This window comes from Onychomys torridus, chromosome 5, assembly GCF_903995425.1.
Source record: "Onychomys torridus chromosome 5, mOncTor1.1, whole genome shotgun sequence".
In the NCBI taxonomy this organism is placed as follows: domain Eukaryota; kingdom Metazoa; phylum Chordata; class Mammalia; order Rodentia; family Cricetidae; genus Onychomys; species Onychomys torridus.
In genome coordinates, this window is record NC_050447.1 from 15,006,956 (window position 1) to 15,034,841 (window position 27,886).

The 27,886-nt window shown below is 51.1% G+C and overlaps 1 protein-coding gene across 3 annotated transcripts in view; it reads right to left on the reverse strand.

Annotated features, from left to right (window-relative positions):
• Nucleotides 1-3,388: 3,388 nt before the first annotated feature.
• The window catches only part of Znf423 (zinc finger protein 423), a 303,273-nt gene continuing 278,775 nt past the window's right edge, over nucleotides 3,389-27,886 (reverse strand). For all 3 annotated transcript variants that reach the window (XM_036187113.1, XM_036187115.1, XM_036187114.1), the window contains one exon: nucleotides 3,389-4,077. In XM_036187113.1, the coding sequence (XP_036043006.1) occupies nucleotides 4,048-4,077 (30 nt within the window). In that variant the 3' untranslated portion in view covers nucleotides 3,389-4,047. The remainder of the gene's footprint in view (nucleotides 4,078-27,886) is intronic.

A 27,886-nucleotide genomic window follows, 5' to 3' on the forward strand; every position in this document is an offset into this window, starting at 1 on the left:
AGAGAAGCTGGAGGAAGGAGGCAGGGGACCCCAAGCTGTGCAGTTAGTTGGAGAGAGACCCCCACCACCCCCACCCCCCCCCCCCCCCCCGCAAGAACGCTGTCACCTGTTGGCCTGTTCACTAGCACTGAGCACCTGTGGGGTGTCTCACTCTTGATCCTCCTCTCCTGAGAGAATCAAAGTCAAGTGTCAGTTGCAGACACCCTCTGCTTGTTGCTTTGATGGGCAGCAAGCATTTGGGAGCCAAGTCATCTCGAGGTGTCTCTTTTGCAAAGGTAATTTCCAGCCTACGCCAATAAGCACCTAACACACAATGGGAAAGAACTGAGTGTTGAATATAATCAAGTTACCTACCTAGTCAGTCAAGGTGGCACCAGCTTCCAGCTATTGAATCCACATCCCAACCATCAGGATGAGTAATGAACTCATTTTTTCTCCTTAAAGATAGCTCCTACAGTTTTCATAGCCTTTGTTGATGTCGCCTTGATAGACTAACTAAGGACACACCTAAAAATTCTAGGAGTCGGATCTATAATCTATACCTGCCTCTCTCCAAGGTGGAGGGCCTGAAATCAGCTCTTCTATTAAAGAATGGGGAACCAGCAGTCTTTCTGTGTCGCTTGATTGATTATCATCATCATTATATTTGAATACAAATATTGCTGGCAGTCAGACATCTGAGGCAGAAGGCAGGACACCCAAGGTGCAGCTGCAATTCTATCCCGTGTGTGACCATGGACCAATTAAGAACTTCTTCCCTGGACTGCTATTAGACTTTCTAAAGTAGAAAGGAAGTGGTGGAGACCTCTAAGCTTGCTTCTAGCTCAGAGCTCTGTACAGACTGAGTCCTCTTCCTCCTCTTTTTGACTGCTGCCTCCTTTTATTCTACAGGTCTCCATTCAGGTCACTTGCTTGGCAAGGCCTCCTAGACACAGGCCTGCAACAAACACAGGGGTCTCCACCTGTCACTCACAGCTTCTGCCTTTCGCCATCATAGCAATATGGCTGTGTGTCGCTGGGTGTCTAGTGGCTTGCTTATTTGGAGGGTGGTTTTCAAATGACTCTGAGCTGCAGGAGGACAAGGGACACACGTGGACCTCCTCATCTGTGGCCCCTGTCTTAGGAGGTGCCCGGGACACAGGAACAGTCAGACAACAGCTGGCAGGTGGGTGAGTGAATGGGTAACTAGGTCAAAGTTGAGTGCTCATCATCCCATGCCAAAGAACTCACCCTCAGACAAGGAGGGAGGAAAATCAGAGGGGAATTCCACATTATCACACTGGGAGTCAGAAGGACCCACTCTATGGTTGGGGTTGAGGGTGCACTAAAGACTTCCCTAGGGCAGCTTCTCCAGCGATCAAAACTCTTACAGTCTTGCTTCCAGAAGCTCTGGGAGGGTGTCGAGAATAGACACATGTGTCCCAGGATTCCTGGGTCATTTCCAAGCCTGGGCAAAAATCTCTTTGCCCAAAGACGGAGCTGGATAAAATGGATGGTCTGCACATCTAGATGCATCTACCAGGAAAGTAGGCTTCTGGAAACCCACCCACCCCCCAAAGCAAAATGAAATGACACGGCCGCTTCCCTGAAACACACACACACACACACACACACACACACACACACACACACACGCTTGGGCTGCGCGCGGGAACACACACACACACACACACACACACACACACACGCTTGGGCTGCGCGGGGAACCCGCTCAGCTCTAAGTCACTGATTTATAGCGGTGCCTCACTCCCCACCCCAACGCCGCTTGACAGCGATGAAGGCGAGTCCCAGCCCCCATCCTGCAGGAAGTGGAGAGGGGCGCTCAGCTGCCGCGATGGGGGCACAGCCAGCGGAGAACAATGGGGTTGGGCGAGGGGAGTCGGCAGGGTTCCCTGGCAGCCTTGTCACCGCCATAAACCTCATTACCTCGCCGTCCCCCAGGCCGCCTCTCTCCTTACCCAAGGCAGCAGCCGGCTTCGCCGCTGATTCCCACTCGGCGTGAAAAGCTCTTAAACCCCCCGCTGTATTTTTAATGGGGGCAGTGACTAATTTAGCCCTACGCCACCAACCGTCAAATCACATCTTCTGTTGGTACTTACTGAGGGCTCACCTGGGCTGCATGGGGCTCAGATAAATCCGGAGCTGGAGAGCGCCCGAGGGAGCGAGGTGGTAAGCTCGGGGACCTGACTGGACTGTCTCTGCACTGCCTACATCCGGGCCCAACCCAGCCTTAGCGACCGCCTTGAGAAGCTTCGCGCCTTCCCAACTTTGAGATCACTCCAGAAACGGCCACCCTCACCCTAACCCCGGGAATGAATCTTGCTGCTTCCCACCTTGAGGCCACCTGCATTCAAGGACGACATTCCCAGTCTATGGTCAGGGGCAGCTCACTCGGGGCAAAGTTGACTTCGTGACCTGGGAAGCGCCACCCCCCACCCCCCCCCCCAATCCTTGTAGGAAGAAGCAGGAAGGGCCCTCCTACAGGTCACCGGAAACCCCTAGCAGGAATCCCCTAGAAGATGAGGAGCCTAATTGCTCCAAATTCTGCTGACTCGCTATCACATTATAATTAGGTACAATCTGTCTGCTTCACTTCCGCTCTCCTTGCCCCGAGTGAAACGCGAGCCAGGAAGGGTTCCCTGCACATCCAGCCTTGGATGAGAGAGAGCTCTGCGATCTCTGGTAGGGAAGTAGTGTGAGAGCCTAGGGGAAGGGGTCCAGGAAGCTTGCTGGTGTTCGGGGTGAGCCCTGAGGCAGCGGCAGGGCCTAGGTCACTAGGCCAATGAGGTGCTAGGGGATCGCACCACCTTCTCAGGGCTTTTGTGTGCAGGTAGTCTTTGAACAATGTCTTCTGGAATTTGGCAACTGGAGCACTTCTTTGTGGGGCTTTAGTCCTGACCCGGCCACAGGTCTCAGCTGGGAACTTGCTGTTCCCATCTTGTCCCACCCTGAAGTCACCAGCCCTGGACGGTCCACGGCTGGGTAGCTGCTGTTACCTCCCTCACATCCTATGCCTTGGCCCAAAGTAGAACCCAGGTGGTTTCTGCTGCCCTGGCACCGTGAGGGCTACCCACCAGCCTATCTGACTCCAACCCAGCAATGGATAAGAGTCCGTCATTGATATGTAGCAGGGGCATAAAAATGGCCCCCAAGGCCCCCAAGCCTCAGTTTCCTAATCCAGAAATGACAAGGGCAGAGTACTTGATTTCTTTCTTTCAGTGACCCCTGCAGCTCATCTGGCCTTCAAGAGTTAGTCTACGGCACTTCTTTCTGTGAATCTATTGTATGGAGTCCCCAGGGGTTGGTGTGAGCCCATGGGAACTCCCCAGAGACACACCTCCTGCCAGCCGCTTTGGCTTGGGGTTGAAGAGGAGAGAACCAGGCAATGTTGCTGATCGCATGGATTCCCTTTATTGAGCTGAACTAGTTACTGCGGTCAGATCAAGTCACATTTAAAAGCAGACCATCCAGTTGCACGGAAACCGATTATATTCATTACAGAGTTTTAATCACTGTCCGGTGAACTGGCAAATCCAATCAAAGCATTAGTCTTTAATTAAAAAATTAAAAGGAAATATTCAGACAATAGCCAAGCAATCACATCACGATGCACAATTACCTAGAATTGCAATTAAAAAGTAGTTAACTGAAGGGGGAGAAAGAAAAACAAGAAAAAAAAAAGAAGCAAAGAAAGAAATCACACTAATCCTTTTTTTTAAAAACTATCAATATAATACATGAAGGAACAAAGGACAATAGCCTCCAAAAGCAGGTTTCTCTAACACTAGAAATGTAGTCTGCGGCGAAAACTCTAAAAGCACACTAGCTGTAGCAGGACAATAAAAAACACTGAGCATGGAATACTTTTAATCTCTGCCATTAATATTCATTTCCAGCTGCTTATAATAGCAGCGCCTCATGGCCAAATCATTAGAGTTTTACATCTGGGTTGCAAATGACACTTTGATTGGATGTAATGTTCAAATGGCCCTCCCCACGGCGTCTCCGGCAAGCCTTCTGCGGAGAGGTGTCCTGTCGCGAGGTCCCTCACTGTGCGTGCTGGCTCATCGTGTGGTTCTGCAAAGGCGAAGAAAGGAGACACGCATGAGGGCGAAAGAATGGCGAGCATGCCCGTCCCCTCCCACCCGGGGCATGGACGCCGAGAGCTGCAGAAAGCGGCTCGATCATTACAAAACAGAATGCCAAAGCTAAAAGTGCTCGAGGGGCAGCTGCCAAGGCGCCACGTAGATCCGAGATTGGGGATCGGTTCCTGTTGCTGCCAACCTGGGATCCCTATAAACTTTTCATTATTTATTTATTTATTTATTTATTTATTTATTTATTTATTTATTTATTTATTTAAGACCATTCGTGTCGTACCTACAGGGTGGGCTATGTGGAGAGAGACGGAACAGCCGGGGAGGTGGCAATAATGAGCACCACCTTCCTTTCCCTCCAATGGCGTGGAGGAAACTCTGACGGCCTGCAGGCTGCACTCTGCATCACATCTCGGTCCCTTGCTCACTGTTCTGAGCCATGCAGGAGGAAACCGCAGATGTGCAGAGCAGCACGGCTGCCCAGAGGCACCCGAGTGAGCGCAGACGCGCCACGACTGTGGGTGGGCGACGCCCGTGGCCCAGGCAGGGGACAGGTCACCCAGCAGGGAGGGTCCTGGGAAGAGCCTGGAGCTGAGCTCCCAGGGCCCTGCCAGTGTGGTCACGTGAGAGGGAGATGGTGCGCTTTGGCCGCTTGGGCCTGGGACGCCAGGGCCCAGGTGGGAGCCTGTAGCCAAACGCTTTCCTCTCTCCACAGCCCATGCACATCCTTCTTCCAGCCAGCCCCGGCGAGGCAGGCAGGGCGGGCAGTGTGGAGTCTCTTTCCACTATGACCAGCAGCCTGGGGCTAGATTTTCAGAATACCTCCAAGCCTCGGAGCCCTAGAAGGAGACCCAGCCTACCAGTCACCGGCTGAAAGCAGCAGACTACATCTCTGCTCTAACCACCAGGGGGGGCAAGAGAGGCGCCGCGACTTTCTCCTGGACTCCAGGTCTCTCAGTTCCAGAAGGACCAGAGGACAACTACAGCTTTTTTTCTTAGAGGTCTGAGAACCTAGGATGGAGATGGGACCACAGCTACTCTCCAGGATAGGTCCTCATAGCAGATACGCAGGCCACATACCGACAGAGGCGCTTTGCTTTTGATCTTACGAGCCATCATGTGGAAAGTGAGGCTCAGACAGACAAAACACCAGCCTACTTCAGCCTAGGATCCAGGAGGGGCTGATCCAGGCCATTAGAATCTAGTGGTCTGCACCCAGTGGGTATATCAGCCCGCTGATTATCCACAGCTTGCTCCAGCACCCTGCTGCAGGCTAAAAAGCCCAGATCACCAGCATGACCTCGAACCTCAAATGGTCCAAGGTCCAAGGCAGATTGTTGGAGCTGAAGATGGGCCCCAGGTGGTTTCCATGGGAACCCCATCCTCAGCCCTGTGATAGCAGCCAACCATGTGGAACTGAAGGCATCCTCTGCACAGATCTGGCTTCTTTGTAACTCTGGACCTCTGCCACCTTAACACTTCCCCGAGCTGTCCTCTGAAGCCGGCTTTCCTCTAGCGCTCTGGACGTTCACACTGCGCCACCAGCCCAGGTGGGCCCCGCTAATACACCTCCTGCCCAGCACCACATGAGTCTGTGCACTTCTTGTACTTAGGCCTGGCTGCCCCCAACCCCCAGTCGCAGGCAGGACAACCTAACCCAGGACTGGACACATGCTGGGTTCCCCAATGCCTAGTAGAGGTGTGGTAGGCACATCGGCCTGGGAACAACAGAGCTAACACAGGCCTAGGGTGCTAACTAACACGTGGGTGGAAATGGTGTGAATGTGGACTGGAGAGCATGCAGTGAGTTCTCATGTGTGTGAACCATTGCCAAAGACAGCAGGAAGCCAGGCAAGACCCTTGAGACCCACCCACCTCCGTTTGGGGAGAAGGAATTCCCTAGAGGTGGAAAGTCTTGCCTTGGACCAATGGCTAGGAAACTGAAAATAAGTAACCCTTCTGAGAGCATTCTCCCTTCAAGAGCAATAAGCACATGCTTTTTAGGTTAGACTTACAGAGGAACTTCCTCCAAAAGAGTTCTGAGGTAGACAAATAAAACTACCTTCCTAACATTTGACTACACCAACAGGAGCCCAGGATGTCACAGCAGAAGGAAATATCAGACTCAGTGCTCTGAAGGTGACCAGCAATAGAGTTCAGTCAGCTTGTGTCATTAAGTACCTGCTAGACGTTCTGCTCTGGGCTGGGAACAGTGAGGACAGGGAAGACTCCAGCTGGTCCCATTCCTAGAGGGGTCTGACGTAGGAGTGACATACAGAATTAACGATGCCAGCAGTAGCCCGGGAGAGGGTCAAGGTCACAGCTTTTGTGTGTGTGTGTGTGTGTGTGTGTGTGTGTGTGTGTGTGTGTGTGTGTGTGTGTGTGTCTGTGTCTGTGTGTGTGACTTTAGAGAAGCTGTGCACAGGGTCATCAAAGGAGGGCTTCATCTAAGGGCAGCCTCTGAGAAGGCAGAGGGGTATCTAAGATCCATCACTAACACCACAACCCAAACACCTTACAAGGCACATCTATGGTAGCTCTTTTCCCAGAGCATGGACTCCTTCAAGGCTTCTAATGGCTTCCTCCCAAACACATGGCTCTTACAAGAAGCTCCTAGCCCCATGTCTCTTTCTCTAGTTATGCTTATGCTATATTGAGTTTCTGGAGAGAAGGAAAACCAACCAAACCTAACCAGTTTTTAAAAGACACTTCCGATCTTACCATTGAGCACTTCCCAGAACCATAAAGGCTGGCAGTAGGCCAGCCAAAGGCTGCGACGAGCCTGGCCAGGACACCTGGCACCCACAGACCTCACTGCCTGCCAGGGAGACACAGGTGTGGGGCAGAGAAGCAGGTGAGGAAAATAAAGCGGAGGCACAGTGAAGGTTCTCGGCTGGCCGCCATCCACTGGGCAGCACTCCTGCACTCACGGATGGGGTTTGTGTGATATCCTGAATCAAGGCCTCTTCCTGATGCACACTGCTAGCATCTGGTTGGGCCTAGCTGAAGGGAATTCCTTTTGTGGTAGATCTTTCACCCACAGAATCCTTATTACTCTTCTGCTGGGGGACAGTCACTAACTCCTTGCTGGGTTTGTGTTGGCTATGTGCTGGGCACAGGAACAGTGAGCTGTGTGTGAAGTCAGTTGGAAGGACTGTTCTTACACCCCAAAGCACAGGGATTGGGCGGGCCAGCTAGAAGGTCACACAGTCCAACTCTGGGCACAGAGCCAGAGCTCCACCCACCTCCTTAGCCCATGATTATTGTGGTCTGGATTTCAGGTTCTGTTCCTTGGCCTGCCTTGCCAGCATCAGGTTTGAGGAGACAAGTATCTCAGCACATTGGATGCCTGGTCACATGAAACAACATGACTCCTCCTGTCCTGGAGGCCCAGATGTAAGCTGAAGAGACTTATCCATCCTGTAGACCACTCCCGGTGTTCCAATAAGCCACTCCACGTATGTGCCAGCTACTCTCATGGTAACCAGTCACCTACCTACCAAGTCCTAGCATCTTGTCTGGCTCTCCCAAACGTCCTATTGACACAGGCCAGCCTTCTAGGTGACCACCAGACAGGCAGGCAGCTTCAGTGACCTGCTAAGTACCTTAATGGCCAAAAAGGGCTACTGTTCCCGGTGCTAGTTGTCCCTTGCCAGACATGTGACCTTGGAGCAAGTTCTTTGACCTCAAGCTTTGTGAGTTGTCTCTTTCTGAGATGCCAGAATGACTCAGGAAATGATGATGCTTATGGGATCTACCTACAGACAAGTACCTGAGACAGAAGGACTGTTTGCTCCCTGCTAGGACCCCCCAAAAAAACTGTTAACAGCTGGGGCTACAAGGCAATGTCAGAGTTCCCCCCACTCATGTCCCCGAAGCTGACTGTTCTCAGGAATGCCTTGCATGGCTCTGCCCTCAGGACATCAGGTACCACTGGTCCCTGATCATCAGACCTGGTTGAATACTTGCTTTCCCCTTTCTGCAGCAGAATGGGTGATCTGGTTTGGAGGAGAGCCCTAGGAGATGCTATGGTAGAGGGAGAGATACATACCAGCATCCATCCATCCATCCATCCATCCATCCATCCATCCATCCATCTCACAGACATTCATTCACTGAGCCCTTGTCTATGAGGTCCCAGGCTGTGCACTGAGCATGTACAAATAAATGGAGACACCTGCCCTCTTCCCTTGTGAGAACACGGACATGGCTCGGTAGGGAGTCTAGACTCACAGATATCAAAGACCCTAAGGAGGCAGGAAAGAAAGGACTCATTCCCAAAGACCCAACCTGAGCTAGTGCAGAGACACACTTATTCTCCACTCAGAATACCCCACCACCCACTCTCTGTCCAGCTTGTGTGACTCCCCCACCATTATGTCCCCGCCCACACTCTCCCTGTCCCACCTGCAGGGCCTTCTTCCTGAAGCCCCTTCACTTTTCTCAAATTCTCCGTCCAGAAGAGGCCAGTTCCCCTCACCCTGTCCCTGTGTCACTCCCTGGCTGGCTGCAGCTATGAGAAGCCCTCGTGGGCCTGGTTTTATACTGGCTCTTCTCCCCAAGACCAGGGATCAAGGCCTGGGTTGGGCCTTAGCCCGAAAGATTCCATTTTCAGTGGAGGACAGATGCCTTAGCCCGGCCTGGCTGAGCAGGGCTGCTGTAGGGCTCTATTCATTGCGCGCCCATTTCACAGTCAAGGAGCTTGGCCTTGGGCAGTGGACAGGGGAGAAGGAGAGGGGGTACAGGCCAGCCTCTGCCAAGTTTCCAGCTGCAGAATTTCATGGAAAGCAGCAGGGAGACAGGGCTTCTGATGGGGACTCCCTCAGGAGAAGCCTTCCAGCTGCCCTTGAAAGACAGTTTGAGCTAGCGTTTGCACTAGGACGTGTGTGTGTGTGTGTGTGTGTGTGTGTGTGTGTGTGTGCGCGCACGTGTTATATGTGTGTGTGATATGTGTGTTATGTGTGTGTGTTATATGTGTGTGTTATGTGTGTGTGTGTGCGAGAGAGAGAGAGAGAGAGAGAGAGAGAGAGAGAGAGAGAGAGAGAGAGAGAGAGATATGAAGGAGCAGTATGCCAAGCAGGATGAACCACTCAAGCATCTTGTAGATGTGAGTAACACTGATAAAGATTGTGACTCACATGACTGAGGCCCAGTGTCTGGCTCAGCTGGCCAGACACCACACACTTGAATATCATCAGAGTCCTCAGCAGCCCCATGAACCAAGTGCCACCTTTGTCCCTGCTGTGTAGGGCATGAGGTGCAGGGTGCTTCAGGTCCCAGGGTTGACAATGCCAGTGTAGGATGTGCACCCACAAAGTGTCTGCATACCGCCCTCTGCCACGGCCCTGCTCTGCCTGTGAAATGTGAAAAGTGCGGCATATGCTGGGGGAACAATGAATAATTCAGCTTGGCAGAAGCACAGGGTATGTGCTATGGAGACAAGCCTCCAAAGGAAGGCAGGGGCCTTATTGATGAGGCTCCGTGATGCCAGACGAGGCAGCTTGCCCTTAAATCTGGGCCACTGGGAGCTATCGAAAGTATTTGAGCTGTGGAGTTACACGACGCCAGACAGAGGGAAAGCTCTTGCCTCCACCCGGAAAGTATCTCAGCAGAGACTCTTCATCTCCCTCTGCTCCCTGTCATGGCCTCCCCAGCACACACTGTCACTTGCCTTTCCCTTTGGGGAGGGTGCAGACGTAGGCAGCTCTGCTCCCCTTTCTGTCGTGAATCACCTGGGCAGCCCCTCTCTGCTTGTGAGCACTTATTTTTAGCAGTTCTTGACAATCGTCCAAGGGTCTAAGACGAACAGATGGCCTGTCTTAAAGGCTCGTATGTTCGCTAGTTTGCACTTCTGACAAACGGTGCGCACACTCGAGAGCACCCCATAAACAGCGCCGAATGAATACTCACAACACAATTTAGCTAATGCACGTCATTAAAATTAGGAGTGAGTGATGGCTGGGGCTCCCTATAAATGCCTGCCAGTGACGCACCGCTCCCTGGGGAGGGGTCAGGCCTTGACATACTTGTACCCCACTTTCACCAGCAGCCCCCTTGTCACCCATTTACCCTCAGGACAGAGAGGTTTGCCACTGTAAAAGTGACATCCACCTTTGGCATCTGAGAGAGGCCTTGGACAAAGCCCCAGAGTGACCTATAAGGTAGAAGGAGAGAGGAAGACCCTCCATACATAGGGACACATGTGACATTTGCTTCTCCCTGCTGCCCAGCCAGCAGCAAGGAGGAGCCTGGCTCCTGCCACTCCAGAGCAGCCGCAAGTGAGCTGCAAAACTAAGCTTAGCCAGGAGGATCTGGAAGCCTGTAGCAGGCATGGGGACCTACTAGCCTGGAGTTAAGAGCTCAGCTTCCAGGGATCAGCTTTGAGGGACATCCAAGAGCAAGAGCAGACTCAGGGACCCAAGAAATACCTTGAGGACAAGGGGAAGGCCTGATCCAGACTCCTTTGGCTAGTGGATTCTCCCAGAGGCTGGCCAAGCTTCAGTTTCTGTATACTCCCTCCTCCTCCAACCCCTCGCCTGTCCCCAGGACACAAAAGACTAAGGCAAGTGGCCTGCTCCATCACCAGTTCCATAGGTGACAACTGCCTTCCCTTACATGAAAAGATGGAAGAAATATATATGAAAATACAGCATCCAACAGACTCTCCAGGTGCAGGCACCACGCCCCGACACTTTAAAAATGAGCCCACTTGAGAACAAATTATTAGGGAGCCCCCTCAGAGTCACCACTGAAATAAAGACCAATATTACTTGTTCAGGGGTCCTCGGCCTCAGAGGGATGCACCTCATGAGTGAATGGGACCAGTTGGTCTGTGTGTTTGGTGTGAAGGGCAAGACTCTAGCAGCCATGCAAGAGAAAACAGTTTTCTGGCTGCTGTCACAAGCAAAGTGTGTGTGTGTGTGTGTGTGTGTGTGTGTGTGTGTGTGCGTGTGTGTGTGTGTGTGAAATACTCCCAGGACTGCTTACAAATCTGTCTCTGTGAGGCAATAAGGAGCACATTTGACCCAAGTCCTGAGGAAACTTGGTAACTCTTTCTCTGAAGAGGGGCATTTGCTAGTAGATTCACTTGTGTGGACACTAGGCCCTCTTAAGCAGACTACCCCATACTAGCACACTCACTCTGCACACCAACCTGCTTTGACCCTACATAATGGCTCTAAAATATGAACTGGGCCTTGGATCCCTTCCTTCAAAGAGCCAATTCAGATCCCTAAAAGTTGATGCCTCCAGGCTGGCATGGAGCAAGCCTGTCTATTACGAAGTCAAGCTAGGAATAGTGCTATGCCCTGAAAAGATGTAGGGACCAAGAGCAAGCCAGGGGCTTCTCAGGTCACACCTGCCATGAACTGGGCCATGAAGAGTTTGAGACCAAAACAGGAACAATATACCTTGTAAGTTAATGGGAGACTTAAACGGGGAAAATAAACCATTCAGCAGATGTGAGGATTAAGAGCAAGCCCGAGGGTCCTCAGACCAGACCGCTAATAGGAGGAGTCAAAGTGTACACATGCCATGGGGCATACACACATGAGGTACCAAGGCACAGCCAAAGTAACCTAGAGGTAGTTAGGGGCATTAAACTTGGAAGTGCTTATGTCAGTAAAGAAAAGGGAGCCGGGCAGTGGTGGCACACATCTTTAATCTCAGCACTTGGGAGGCAGAGGCAGGTGGATCTCTGTGAGTCTGAGGCCAGCCTGGGCTACCAAGTGAGTTCCAGATAGCTAGGACTGTTACACAGAGAAACCCTCTCTTGAAAAAAGGAAGGAAGGAAGGATGGGAGGGAGGGAGGGAGGGAGGGGAGGGAAGGAAGGGAGGGAGGGAGGGACGGAGGGAGGGGAGGGAAAAGATCTAGAAGAGCTGTTCAAGCCATGTTGACTGGCCTCTGCAGGAGGTCTCCAACACAAGGCGTGTGGTGAAGAGTGGGGCCCAAGGCAGTGCAAAGCAATGGGGCTGGTGGATCTGTGTCAGCCTCAAGAGCTCAAACTTGGGAGGAAAGATGCATAGCTCAGCTCCAGGCAAGGCCACCATGGGGACACATGGGCCAGTAAGGCCACATCTGCAGGCTTTGTCAGAAAACTGGAAATGGGGTTTTTGAAACTCTAAGCTTCCTCTGGGTTGAAGCAGAATAATGCAGACCAACCACATGTCTCAGCTGAGTCTGACCTGAGGCCTCTGGAGTCATCCAGCATACTAACTGGGCCAGGACTCCTAAGGCAGGGCCGTTTGGGGCAATGCTCTCCCATGGCAGATGGCCCCAGTGCTTTGTAGGGTTGTGGAACTTGGCATGGCAAGCTCCAGGAGTTAGGGATGGTTTCAGCTGCTCACTGGCCCTGCCTGGTGCTGCCTCTATTGCTGTTGAGAGGTCAGCCTACAAGCTACATAGTAGAGAGATGGCAGTTAACCCGGGAAAGCAGTAATGCTTGCTCTCCCATCCAGAACATGCTGGGCAGTTGTCTTAAAAGTGGCCATGATCCTTTGGGGACATTACATTAGGCAAAATGAGCTAGTCACAGAAAAAAAGATACACAGAAAAAAAAAAAAAAGATGCATACTGCTGGAATCTTCTTGTTTGGGGTACTGAGTTAGCCCAGCTCACAGAAGAGCATGTGGCGGCTGCCAGGAGCAGTTTCAGGCTGGGGAGGTGAAAGAGTTCTGGGGGCAAAGGAGGTGAGGTTTGCATGGTAGTATATGCATCTCAATGCCTCTGAGCTGTACACCAGAATGGGGAAGGAGGGAGCTTCATGTTACATGAATTTACCACAACCGAAAACCGAGCAGGTAGGTCAAGCAAGAAACAGGTTTGTATTCTACACCAAGGTCAGAGACTCAGGACCATTCCTGTGTGGCCATCTTCTGTCTTTGCCTCAGAGGATGCATGGGCTGCGGTAGCCTGTGACACCTTAGGCTGGTAGACTGGAGCTGCAGCATCCAAGGACACTATGCCACCTGGCAGCAGCTGCTGGCATTGCCTGCAAGGAATGTCCACATCCACACTGCAGAAGACTTTCCTCCACAACAACAGAACCGGCCCTTATATCAGTGGTGTGGCTCTTGGAACCAGGCCATCACAGCCACAGAACCCAGTCAGGGCAGATACCCAAGGCCCACTGATAAAAATCCTGTTCCATGGGACAAGGGCCTGCTGCTGAAGGAGGTGTCTGCATTTTCCCAACACTGGGGAGGAAGCAGGAGACAATCATACGGCCCACCCACTTTAAAAAACGTGGGAACAACCTGGGGGCGGGGGGCGTTTCCTCTTGGCTCATTTCCCACTCTAGGCAGATTTTTACTCTGTCCACACAGAATCATCCTTCCTCACAAACCAAAAACCAGGGCAACTAGCCAGTAGTGGGATATAAGACCTGAAAATTAGGGCTGTCCTGGAAAATCTAGGTCACACGGTCACTAATTATACTGAACACGTATGTTCAGGTCCCTGAACCGCTCTGGTGCTTTTAGGTTTGTAAATGATACATGAAAACTTTGATCCAGCTCTGTTTCTACTTTCTTCTAAATTCCCATTAAAAAGAAGACTTTACTGCATCTTCCAGTTTTCTGGAAAATTCTCCCTGCCAACAAAAAGCTGCTCCAGCAGATATTCTGAGGGTGGCTGCCCCCCAAAACGTCATGCCCAGCACCCGCAAATGACTTCTGGCGACCACACGGCTCTGCCCCTTGCCTACAACCCTCCAGGCTGCAGGGGCAGAAGTCTCAAAGATGGACCTAATTTACTGTGATGAATTGTGGCATGCACCACTGATCCACACTGCAGCTGAGACCCATTACAGCTAATGATTGCCACAGTCCTCATGAAACACGTAGGTGTGTATGTACTCTTGCTAGTCCCTAAGGAGTCACATACCACAAATCGAAGGGCACAGGGTGATCTCCCCACTTTTGGGATGTTGCTCCCACAGAGTATGGGTCAGCTGGCAACCAAGCCATGGTCACAGTGTCTCTGCCCATATACCTGCCCTACCCACACCAAGTGGCGGTCTGCCTGATGGATGATTCCCTTTTACCTAACAGAACCCACTGGTTCCATGAGGCAAACCCACAATCATCTCCACTCCGGGTCTATCTACTCCATCCCACTCAGTGAACCAAAGCAGTATGTGTGCACCCATGCAGGCAGTTTCAAAGTGGAGTGTGAAATTAAGAGCATGTGAGTGGGAAGGAGGACTGGAGAGATGATTCAGTGGTTAAGAGCATTTTCTGGTCTGGCAGGAGATCTAGGTTCAGTTCCCAGCACCTACATGGTAGCTCACAACTATCTATCTATCCAGGGGATCTGATACCCTCTTCTGACCTCCTCTGGCACTGAATGCACAACACATGGAGAAAAAAAAATTCACATAAAATCAAAAGAACCGAATCTTTTATTTTTAGAAAAATAGCATAAAAAGAAGACACTCTAAAAGCCGTATACATGGGATGACGTATACAGAGAGATGGCTCTGTCGTAAAGAGTGCTTACTGATCTTGGAGAGGACCCAGGTTCAGTTCCCAGCACCTTTGCTTGGAGGGTCATAACCCTCTAGCTTTGGGTATCTGCACTTGTGCCCATACCCACACTGAGACACAGACATACACCACATAATTAAAAATAAATCATAAGTTAACATATATACCTCAATATCGGTACATATATAAACCTCAATAGGTAGATGGAGGGTAAGTGGGTAGGAGGGTAGGTTGTGAGGCCCGGATGGCCAGAGTAAGAGAGTATCTGGATGAATAAACGGGATGGAGGTAGGTGGGCTGGTCAAAAAACAGTCGTGGTTTTGGAGTTTAAATCTGGCTTTGGTCACTTACTACTTATGCGACCCTAGGCTCTAGGAAGACGTCATTTCTTTTAAGTCCCCATTCACACATCTGAAGGGGCCGGGGCTGACTGTATCTACTTCACAGTCTTGTTATGAGGTTTAAAGAAGGAAATACGCACAAAAGCTGAAACAGCACACAGAATGCCCTGTGTCAGACGGGGCCACTGACTGTTGCCAGGGACGACTGTGACATTTGTAAAACCAGATATGAATATACAGCCAGGAAACCCCAGCTTCTGTGGCGTGGTAAAGAAACTAGGGTCTTGGATAGTGGCCTGGGTCTAGCACTGACCAGCTCTGTGGCCTTGGGGAATGTATCAACTTCAGTGTGTTTTGGTTTCCTCATATTAATAGAGGCGTCATAAGGGCTTTTAATGTTCAAAAGGGCTAAGGACAATGTCTGGCACTTGATAAACACTGGGATAATAATTATGGGAAACCTTCCTGTTTTGAAAGACAGAAATAATTATTTACTTTCAACGACCTCTGGGCCAGGAGGTTTACCTTCTGCTCTGTACGGCGTTTGCTGTTTTGGTCACAGTGACATCTCCATATGTGTTCCCTCGTTTCTATGTGAATGGAGACTGGAGGGGGTTTTTCTGGATAAGGCATGTTCCCCTACCCCACTAGGAACCCCACACCCTGTCCCAGATCAACTTAACCCTTTCTTTCCTCCTCTCCCCCCACCATAGTCCCCACCAACATTGTGTTTTATCTGTTCTGAGAATAGAATGATCTAATGATAGATTTATCACAACAACCCCAAATATGACCAGCTCCACATCCTTGAGCATGTCTGTGTACTGGCTGTCATACATGAGTCCCTGCTATGTGTCAAAAACTGCTCTTCACACATCAATGTCACTTTTCCAACATCTCCGATTTTTCTGATGAAGAAACCGAGGCTTTCCCTTAGTCTTGCCGCTGGCCAGAGGTGGCACTTGTCTCTTGCTGTACCCTCATCCTGTTGTCCCCGGGTGCCACCTAAAGGCCACATCAAAAGGAAACCGTCACCCAGCACAGGCTTGGACCAACCATGGCCAGCCCGTTGGATTCTATTTAAACTTCAGTGGCAGAGCAAGTACAGCCAGCTCACTATTGACACAGCAAAATTAATTTCTCGCCCCCCACCCTGCCCCCCCCGCTCCGTCCAGTGTTCATAGGGCTGCTGACTGCTGCTACTGAAATGCCAACTTACATTTCTCATCATTAATTTCTTTCTAAATGTCATTAGTAATTGTTCCTGCTGCACCAAAGAGTACAATCTAAGCTTCCACCAAGACCCACTCTGGTCTCTGGCAGACCCTCCCGGAGAACAGGGCCCCTGCCATATCAGAGCCCAGCCTCCTAGCAGGAAGTGGCAAGCCACACTCCCAAGAAGAGGCGGTTTGAGCAGGAGTGGTCCAAGCACACGGATGCCTATCCAGGGTCCTGGAGCAATGGACACCAGCCCAGGGGCCAGGCTGCCTAGGTTTCTGTCTCCACTGCTGACCACCCACGTCTCAGCCTTCCACCTGTAAAAGGTACAGTTGACCGTGCTGGCTGCGCCGGGACTGTGTTGAGGGAGACAAGTGAGGCTTCCCGCTGAGCTTGACTTGGGGTGTTTCTGATATTCTTACTATTTCTTGCTTCATACCCAGGTCTGCAAGCTCAACTCTGCCACCAACAAGCTGTGGAACATGACATCAACTCACTGGTGTCCCTGAATACGACCCATCAAAAGTGGCAAGCCCAGCAGCACTCAGGAGGCCAGGGCAGGAGGCTAAGTGTTTGAAGTGGACCTTGGCTACGTAACAGTAGCCTGTCTCAACAGAGCAAAGGTGAGATAGGAACACTGACGGCCAGTTGCCCCAATACTGTCCCCTTTATCATGTCCTCCTGGGATCTGAGGCTCAGTGGCCTCTTGTGCAGAGGTGGTGACCCCTCTAAGAGGGGTCATATACACCAGGTCCCAATGACCAAAAGCCACAGAGCCTCACAACCGTGCCCTGCCCATGTCCTTCCTGTATACTAAATACCCTGTCTCTGTCCACATGGGGCAAAGCTTTGTAGTGTGCAACTCTCTGTGAGCACTGAAGCGACATGTCACCCACTGTCACTGGTATTGTCATTGTTACTAAGAAACTGAAGGCATTTGGTTCTGCCTAAAACGGCGCCGGCAAGGGGCTAGACTGAAAGAATACACAATGGTCCCAGGCTTAAGGCTCCTGGCAGTCCCCCATGCCCATCTGTCACCATGGCATGGTGCCCCTAGAAAGTTGGTTGGCCCCAGCCCCAGGACATGAATGGCAGGCTGCAACAGGCAGCCCAAGGCCCATTCTGAATGCCATCTCTGCTCAAAGCTGAGCCTCCAGGGAGGCTCCCAGTCCCCACATGGGCCTCATCTTGATTCATTGTTCAGCTAGACCAAACCCTGGGGCCCAGAGGACATCTAAGCAGAGCTGGCCACAGGCTCCAACTACTCTTCCACCCCCTTCTGTGACTGTCACAAGTGCTTACACACCCAGGGCTGCTGGAGCAGCTGGGGTCTCATGCCCCAGTGGCTATGCGTGCTGCTGGCCTCACCCTAGAACTGACCTCATGGGAGGCAAGGCTTTGATCTATCCCAGCGTTCACTTCCCTCAGCCTTAGGGTGAACTCTCTGACAGGGAGGCCCAGAAAGCAACCCTGGGAAGGGCTGGCCCTTGGAAGGGGCTGGCCCTGGGATACCAGCCAGTATACAATCCACTAGATTATAGACACAGACCCATGCCCTAGGCTCCTTCAATATGGGACTGGTGTTCATTTTGCGATCCTCTGCATACAGACCCCCAAACTGCCACACATAGTCCCTCAGGTCAAGTAGCTGACCCCAGTGGTGATAGCAGGGATGACAATAATTGTGGTCAGTGATGAGATCACACTTTATAGTGGATAGAGGGGCCTTGTACCCTTGGACATCAGACACTGATCACAGCAAAAGGTAACCTGAGGCAGGCAGAGATCTAGGCCCAAGGTGTCCTGGAGAGTCCCTGTGGGGCCCAGCCATGCAGCTGCCTTGGAGGGCTTCAATTGTTTGATTATTGATTGATTAACTTGATCAATCTGTTTTGGATTTTTGGAGATCTTTTCTCTAAAATTCTTGACACAAGAAGCATTTCACATTTTGGAGTTTTTTTTTTTTTAATTTGGAGTATCTGCAAATGTATAATATATACCTTGTAGATGGGACTCAAGTCCACACTAAAAATTCATTTGTATTTTGTGTATATGCTGAAGGAAATTTTTATATAAATTTAAAGTATTTTTCTGCCTAAAACATGGAATCATGGTGTGGGATTTTATACTTGTGACATCATGCTCGCTCACAAAAACACTGGAATTTTAGAGCTCTTGAGATTTCATAGTTTTAGATTAGAGCTATGCAGTTTTGTCCAATGGGATTGAGGCAGTGGGGCAGTCCTGTATGACCATCCTGCACTCAGCAAGCATGAAAGAAAAGTCCAGTCCTACTAATGGAGTGTTGTAGTGGATAGCCATCCCAGCATTGGCCTGGAAGTTCCAACCCCCATTGAGGCTTTGGTAATGGTCACGCCCACAAGGAGGGCAGAGGAGGAAGCGGAAGACCAAGGATCGAGAGGAGGTCTCTCTCTTGGTTCCGGGACCCTGGACGCAGGAGGTAGACCGAGCAGAGTTCTCCAGAGAACACCGCTGGACTGCGCTATAACTTTGCCAGACCCTGCAACCTACCCCTTCATTTGTAAGTTAGCCCACAAAATAAACCTCCCTTTTAACTACGTGGAGTGGCCTTAATAATTTCACCAATAGAGTGTCCCCTCCATACAGCAGATGCATGGCTCTAGGCCTTTGTGTGTCTCCGTTGCCTGTACACACTCATGTGGCACATAGTAGGTGTTCATCAAACACTGAGGCAACACTGAGCACATTCGTGTACCACTCACTGACTGAACTAAGAAGATCCTGGGCACCCACACCATGGTTGGGATAATGAAGACAACGGTAACCCTGGCCAGTGCTGGCAGACTTGGTGACAGAGGCTTTGCAGACAACACTGCCTTCAGACCCCACACTCCACAGAAAATAAACTTCCTCGCTGGGCTCCTGAGGCTCCAGGGTCACACAGCTGCTTGCTAGCAGGGCTGGAATTCAAAGGCAGGCTGGCTGCAAGGGTGGGCAGATATGAGCTGTGCTGGGTTCTTCCTGACCTAGGGGGAACACAGTGGCCTAGCTGGAAAGTCCCTCATGCTAACCCCAAGGGTTCTGGCTTCTGGAAACCTCTACCCCTGGGAACAGCCACCCAGGCAGCAGAAGCAGTCAGTGCCTGTCAGCAGCGGTGGCAGCTGTACCCAGGACAACAGAATGTCTAGGACGCTTCCGAGAAAGGGGCTCCAGGAGACTAGCAGCCAGCTTGGCCCTCAGGCCCCAGGGCTCCTGGCCTCATGAGTGACCAACTCCAGTGTTAGCAACAGAATCAAACTCCCAGGAGCCACTGGGGTGTCCCTACCCCAGCCCCAGCCAAGGCCAAGCCCTGTTCTCCCTCCAGTGGTGGGGTGCCTGGGGCCAGGCCATTTTTAAAGCAGACAGAGGAAGGCATGCTAGTCACAGAAAGCGCAGCTAACGAGTCAAATGCTAAGCATATGCCTACAGCACTTTTACTTTTTAATTATTATTAGTTATAATTATCCGGCTGGATCTGACAGCAGCAGCACCAAGAAGCAAGGCAGGTGGCTCCTCCATCACCCATCTTATCAGACAGGGGCTCTGAGAGCAGGCTCAGCGTCTGCAGACTACAGCCTTCCTCTCTCCTTCTCTCTCTCTCTCTCTCTCTCTCTCTCTCTCTCTCTCTCTCTCTCTGTGTGTGTGTGTGTGTGTGTGTGTGTGTTCTTTTTCTGCTTGTGTTCTCCTTCCTACTTTCCAAGTGTTCAAAACATATAGTAAAATACATGGGAGGAAAAAGGAAGGGATGGACGAAAAGATGATGGATGACTGTGTAGGTACATGGTGGGTGTATAGGTAAATGAGTGAGTGGGTGGATGGGTAGATGGACAGATGGACGGATGGGTGGATTCATGGATGCATGGATGGATGGGTGGATGGATGGATGGATGGATGGATGGATGGATGGATGGATGGATGGATGGATGGATGGATGGATAGATGAGTGGATGGATGGATGGGGGGAGGGGGGATGGGTGGATGGATGGATGGATGAGTGGATGGATGGATGGATGGATGGATGATGGATGGATGGATGAGTGGATGGATGGATGGATGGATAGATGAGTGGATGGATGGATGGATGGATGGATGGGGGATGGGTGGATGAGTGGATGGATGGATGGATGAGTGGATGGATGGATGGATGGATGGATGGATGATGGATGGATGGGTGAGGGGTAGGTGAGCATGTTGTGGGTGGGTAGACAGGCTAATGAATGGGTGGGTGGGTAGATGCATTGGTAGATGGACAATGGGTGGATAAATGAGTATGTGTTGGGGTGGATAAGATGAGTTGATGGGTGGATGTAGAGGAGATGAGTAGGGAGATGGATAGGTGGGTGGGTGGATGGATGGACAGATGGACAGATGGATCTGTCAATGAATGAATGGGTAGGTAGGTTGTAGTGGGAGGATAAGTGGATGGGTAGGTGGATGGAGGGAGGGAGGAGAAAGGGGTGGAGGGAGAGTAGGTGGATAGGTGGGTGAATGGGTGGATGGATTGATACACGTGTATGATGGGTGCATAAATGGGTGGATGGATGGATGATGGGTGAAATAGGAAGACAAATAAGTGGGAAGTAGATAAGATTGGTGGAGGAATGAACAGAGGGGTGATAGGTGGATTAATATGGAAATAGGTGGCAAATCTCTTGGTGGATGGATAGAGAGCAGGAGATAGGCAGGAAGATGACTACAAAGTGGGTGAATGGATGGGGTGGGGCTTGGCAGGTCTTCATCCTCCAAAATCTCACATTTGCACAAGAAATCAGGAATATACGGGTTATTTCTAACTCGTATTGGCAAAGGAGTCTAGAGCTAAATCAAGGACTGGAAAAGCCAGAGGAAAGATGAGGGAGAACATCCCAGAGATGGGGCCACTTGGGCAGGGTTGAAGAAGGGGAAAGGAAGGGTGTTCCAGCAGGGAGATGGGCAGATGCCTCACACTGGCTTTCTCCACTTCAGATCTAGGATGAAATGCTGACCTTTCCTGACCATCCAATCCAGTTGTTCAGCCTTAACTGTGTGTGTGTGTGTGTGTGTGTGTGTGTGTGTGTGTGTGTGTGTGTGTACACTACCTCCATCACAATACAATTCATGAATCTACTGGCTTACTATATCTCCCATAGAATATTACCTGTGTGGGTAAGGTCCTGTTTGTGTCCCGAATTCACCCGAGACTGCAGAAAGGTCGCCAGGTTGTGAGTGTGTGATAAAATAATAATGAAAATGGGGGAAGGGACTGGACAAGAAGGGTCCCAGCAGAACTCAGACCACACCCCCAGTTCACAGACACCTCCCCCTGGCTGGGCACCAGGATCCAGCCTGGCAGGGCAGGGCTCTCACCATCAGACTGCTCCGGGTTGCTTGTTAGAGCACCAGCTCTGCTTTTAATCAATTGTAATCATTTCGCTGGAAGCGGCATGATTAGGCACACACAAGCAAACAGCGTGAGCTAATCCTTTAAACAGGCCCGCTAGGTGCTGTGCTGGCCGCTTGGCCGCCGCGGGCCAGCTCGGAATCACTTACTCCGGCCTCTGGCTTTGTCATTGAGGGCCTCAAGAGTCCAGGACACAGAGCAGGCCCGTAGTTCCTTCCCTCTGCCCAGTCCACCAAGGAGAAGTGTGTGTGTATAGCCATGTGAACGTGTGTGTGTGTGTGTGTGTGTGTGTGTGTGTGTGTGTGTGTGCGCCCACGCACACGTTAGTGCACATGTCATGAACTTGCCAGTGCCCAGGCAAGCTGTCCCCACCAGCTCAAAATGCCAGAGCATTACTTTGGAAGAAAAAGAAGTTACAGGTCTTGGGCTCCACCCACACTGTGACAACACCACACAAGTCCCCAGACAGCGTAAGAAGCCAGAAAAGCAGTACCAAGAAGCAGGAGGTCTCAGGCACTGCATTCACCATGGCAGAGTTATCCCCTCTTCTCCACAGCCTGCCTTAACAGAAGCTACCCCAGGGCTCTTCTGCAGGCCTCAAGCCTGAGCCTGCCAGGCCTGGCTCCCCGCAGGGCAGCCCCACCAACAGCCTTCCCACCTAGCTCACCCAGGAGCGCTTTCTTTTACATCCCCTGTTACTGCCCCTCCTGCTACCTGCTTGGCCCAACTACTAAAATAGTTTCTGGGTCCCCTGACAACAAGGCTTTTTATAGTTCAGCACTGCAGGCCTCATTTAAATCTATTAGCTCATATAAATGGCAATTTATTTAAACTTTGGAGGGTTTCTGTTTGCTTCAGTAGCAAAGACAATATGGTTTTGTGAGGGGCTCTGCCACTTACTTATAACTTCAGACAAAACTCCCAAACCTCTCAGAGCCTCAGTTTCCATTTCTGTACACAGACACGAAGCAACCCGCTCAAGGCTGTGCCGAGACAAACTATGCCAACTGCTAGAGATGGGGTGGGTCACGGCAGAAATGAAGCAAGAGTTTGTCACTACCGTTGTTCAGCCCACGCAGGGACGTGGCCACCATCAGAGCCCGGCTCTGGAGGCTTGGTAGCAGTGTACTGGCCCAGGCATCCCGGTGAAGAGCAGAAGGCAGAGCAACCCCGAAGAGGGGAAGGGCATGCCATCCGTGCTCTGTTAGAGGGCACAGAGGTGCCCAAGGGGATGTGGAGACAGCTGGGCTGGGCGGGCAGAGTCTGCCGCCCCTTCCTTTGGGTTGGCTTACCCTGGCAAGGGGCCGACAGGGCCCCAGGCCTTCATCTGCTGAGGCCTGCGGCTGAGAACACAAGGCCAACAGCCCTGGCATTTTCCAAGTGTCTTATTCCCTAATCATATCTCCATCCTGCCCCTGCTGAGCCAGAGAAAAGGCCAGGGTCACAGGAAATGGAGACAAGGGGTGGGTAGGGCCATGTCCTCCTGCCCCCCTGATCTCAATGCTTCTCTCCAAGCCTCAACATGGCTGTCTGCTGCACACAGTATTCCGGCTAGCATGATTGCCTCAGATGGAAGTTCTCAGAGTCCTGCTTTGTTCCAGCTCAGAAAATAGAACTCCAGGAGGGAAGGGACCTTACAAATCCATATGATCTTCAAATTGCCTAAAAGGGAACTGCAAAAAACAATGGTCAGACCATCGACCACATGGTCTTTCCTGTGTCCACCTTGTGCCAGGCATTTCTGCACAGAGGGACGAGACTCCCTGCATTGTACAGATAAGGAAGCCAACAGCCACTGGCCGCACAGTGAAGGCACAATAAAAGCACAAGGCGATTGCAAAGAAGATGGAGTCCCACTGCCTAAGGGACACTTGGCTCTTGAGGACAGGACCCAAAAACACAATGTCATCTCCTGCTCTTTGGTTTCCAGAAGCCACCTACATCACTACAGTTTCATTTGTGCTGAGGCTTTAGCTCTCTCCAGAGAAGAAAATCAGGAGTAGCGGATCATACATCATGCCTTTTCCCAAAGCTTGGGGTCCCCAAAGCATGCTGGGAAGCCTCTTCACTCCAGAGTTGCAAACACTTAGGGACAATGGGCTCCTGGAAACTCCCTGAGGTCAGCCTGGGTCCCCATGCCCAGCATGTGGTATGAGCGCACAAGTGTACTGTGTGTGCCTGGGGGTGGTGACAGAAGTCCTTCTTGTCCCCTCCTGTTGTTGGCCCACCCACAGGCACGGACACTGGCCTGCTTTCCATACTGGAACATTCTTGTTTTTCCCAAAATCATGTCGGAATGCACATGGCAGGTCCTTTGAGTCTGACCTCTCCTCCTGGGCATGAGAAATCCCTCCAGGTTATTTGAACATGCATAGACACTGTCCAGGAAGTGTCACCCACTCCCCAGGAGTGAATGATGGGAGCTTTCACCGTGGGGCCACTGCCAGCATTGCTGCTGTTGCTAGTTACTAGTGTAGGTGTGTGTGTGTGTGGGGGGGGGTGTCTCAGCTCCTCTCTCTCTGGACAAATGCCCTTGGTTGATTCTGGGGAATGGCAGCTGGGAGCTTAACTTTCTTTTTGTACTGTGGCTCTACCGTGTTGAATTCCCGCGGCGGGGTGCCAGAGTTCCCGGCTCTCAGGCCCCAGGCCCCAGACAGGCACCCAGCACCTTATTTTCCTGGCTTCAGCCACTCTGGTATTGTGGGTGGCATCACACTGTGGCTTTCTCTACTCCTTCCTGTCACAACTGACATTCATCTTCTCTGGGAGGCCTGCCTGTCAAAAGGTTTTGCTCATTTCATTGAGTTTTAGAGTTCCTTACACATTTGCTCAAACTTTTATCAGCCCTGTGATGGGCAAGGACCTCTTCCCTGCCAGTGGCTTCCCATTCTCTCAGCAGTGTCTTTCCAAAATCTGGACTTAGGATATAAATCAACCTTCTCTCCTGCTTGGGATCCTACCACAACAGAAGTGGAGGTGAACCTCTGAGACCCTACACATGTTGCTATGACCTGTACTCCAGCTGCTTCTCCCTACCCACTAGGCCCCGCCCTTTGCTTTGGCTGGGCTCTGCCTGCTCTTGCCCTCACAACAGCCACAGGCCCTTTGCACACATGGCTCTCTGCCACAGAAGCTTGCCTGCTCACCAACTAAACTTTAGCCCTAAAACTGGTACTAGGTACACATTGAGCCCTCCATACACAAGCACCACATAGCAGAGCAACAACCCTTAGTCTCCTCTCATGCTCCTAGTCATGCATAAACACAGTTTATCCAAAGTCCTTTGAGTCAATCTCAGCAGAGCAAGGTGAACTCAGAGGTAAGTAAGTTTACACTTCCCTCATTCCGCAACCGTGTCCTGTGAATGCACCCACTCTTCAGAGGCAGACACAGAACAAGCCTGCAGGCGTCCAGCACTGTCACCCTTCTGGCCCCACAGCAGAACATTCCAGTCCTGCTCAGACCCACACTGTGCATCTTCTCCTCAAGTCCTCTTGGCCCACAGTCCCTGTGCTCACCAACTTTAGCTTCAGAGAGTCTCCTGACTCAATATCATATGGCACATGGTCCCAAGAGGCAGTTGAGGCCCAGCAAAGGCGGCATCCTGGCTGGCCTCACCGTCTGTGGCCCCACAAGTTCTTACATGGCACCCAGGAGAACCCTCAGCCTTGTTTTCTTCCCACAAACAGGACAATCCAGATCAGCTTCAGTTAATGGCGATGAAATCGTGGGGCCTGAACACCCTCCTCAAACACAGAAAATTGCTATTCAAGTTACTTAACGAAAGCCATTATTTGCATAGATTTAGTGTTGCTACACTTCCCATTTAAATGGTCTGTAATTAAAATAATTAATTGCAGAAAATAGTAACTTGTTAAGGCTATAATTTAGGGAGGTTCTTGTACTTGAGGATTCCACTCAAAGGTTATCAGGGTGACCAGGGAACCAGTGGCTTCTAGAGACTTCTTTTCCCTTTTGGTAGTGCTGGAGATGTGTCCTAGGGCTTGTGCATGCTGCTAGAAAGTACTCAACCACTGAGCTACATCCTCAGCCTCTAAATTCTTTTTATTTTTAAGGCAGGGTCTAACTTACCCAGGCTGGCCTCAAACGTTTGATCTTCCCGCTTCAGCTTTCTGAACAGCTAGGCTTACAGGCTTGGTTACTCTTGGTTGGTCCTTAGCCCAAGGTAAGGCAGAGGCAAAGTGAGGCACAGTATGTTACCCTAGTTTCCCAATACCTGTACATTCAGGAAGTCAAGCTAGTCCCCATGGTTCCACTGATGTGCCACAGAAACGGGAACAGAGAGTCTCCTCTTTCAGGGAGAAACCTGTTTGTTTGTTTACTTACTGTTTCTTAAGTATCTCTCCCTCCCCACTCTCATGAGCACACATTCCGTGTGTGTGTGTGTGTGTGTGTGTGTGTGTGTGTGTGAGAGAGAGAGAGAGAGAGAGAGAGAGAGAGAGAGAGAGAGAGAGAGAGAGAGAGGCATGATGTCTGGTGCAACTGTAAAGACCAGAGAACAAAGTTGGGTGTCTGTCCTCATCTTCCACATTGAGAGGGTCTCTTGGTTGTATGTCGCTGCATACACGAGGCTAGTTCTCCTATGAGCATCCAGGGATTCTCCCATCCTCACCTCCCAACTCACGGTTGAAGCAACAGGATTACAGGTATGTGCTACAGCACCTGGCTTTACAAGAGTTTTGGGAATTGTTAAGCCAAAGCATCACATATATGTAGCAAGCACTTTACCCAGTGAACCACATCTCCCAGACCCTCAGGGAGAAGTCTGAAAGCCAATAAGAAGAGACCAGTTGTTCCCTTCATGGTGTCTGGGACAATGGAAGAGGACAAAGCCAGACAGGGGTAAGAAAGGAGAGGTATAAAGCAACTGTGACTTTATGTACTAACAACAGTGGTTAGTACATAACACTAAGATGTTCTTGAGCAGCCTGTCCTGTTGGGTTATAGAAAGCTTCTTCTCTCAGGGGATCCTGGCCTGCTCTGATAGATGGGCCACACAAGTAAGGCAGATAGGGTAGGACATGCTGTGAAAGCTGTATTTGGGAGAAGGGGCATGTGCTACCAGGCGGACGAGGCAGCTTCCCAGGCTGCCCAATGTGATTTGGTTGCTAACACTGGTCCTGGGGACTGGCTCCTCAATATCCTCAGCACAAAGGCTCAGAGTATGGACCCAAGACAGCAAGAAGGACCTGAGCCTCCACTGATGGTGGTCTCCTGGAAGTGGAGCCCTGCCCTGGCCTACCCTGTTTAACTGGATGCCTAACTCATCCATACTGGGGAGGGAGTGAAGGCCACAGGAACAATATAAGAATGTATGGGAGCTCAGAGGGTTTGCCAAAAAGAAAAGAACCCAGTTCTCTCTAAGGTCTCGTCACTCAGCCAGAGCTGAGCTCAATCAGGACTCAGCCAGCCGATGATAAATCCCCCTCTGCACCTTTCCTGGGTCTATTTTCAACAACTATGCAGACAGTGTGATTTGCAGCCTCAAGAAGTTGGCCCAGACCAGCGGTGATGCACGCCTTTAATCCCAGCACTCAGGTGGATTTCTAGGAGTTCAAGGCCAGCCTGGTCTATACATCGAGTGAGATCCAGGACAGAAACCAAAACTACACAGAGAAACCCTGTCTCAAAAAAAAAAAAAAAAAAAAGGAAGAATAAGGAAGAAGGAGGAAGAAGAGGACAAGGAGGTGGTGGAGGAGGCATCCCAGCCTGTCCTGCACCAAGCACTGTGGCCAGGAAAGTGATGGGTGACTGTCAGCCCCTCCTGCCCTGGGTAGGTGGAAGGTCACTGGGTGCAGGCACAGTACTGCACAGGTATGAGGTAAGTATTGCCCTGCGGGTTGATGCACCTGACATATCTTCAGGAATCTTTTCACACACCAGCTCCCTTCTGCTTCCTCATCGAGCCTTAGCTCCCTGACCTGTGCATTCAGACAGTGACGCTCCATCCCACCCTCAGGAATCCAAGCATGGAGTGAGGGTGTGGCTTGTGTGGAGAAGCTGATTGCTTCGCTTCCCAGTGGAAGCCGGAAGAGCTGGTGCACTCACTACCCCTCCCTCCTCCTCCTCTCTGCATGGTGACCATGGAAACATAGATGGTCATGGACCCTCTGTGGGCACAGGTCACCAAATACCATGAACTCTGCCTGGATCTGCCACATGACCGGCAAATAAGCCTTTGTTCCAGGCTACCGTAATCTCAAGGATGCCGCTGCTGCAAGCTGACCTCCCTACTGTTATGGATAGCGCTGAGTCCCAGTGGGCAGCGTTTCTGAGCATCCATGTGGCTTGGTTCCAGTAGATGGGAGTCCGGTCTCTGGGAC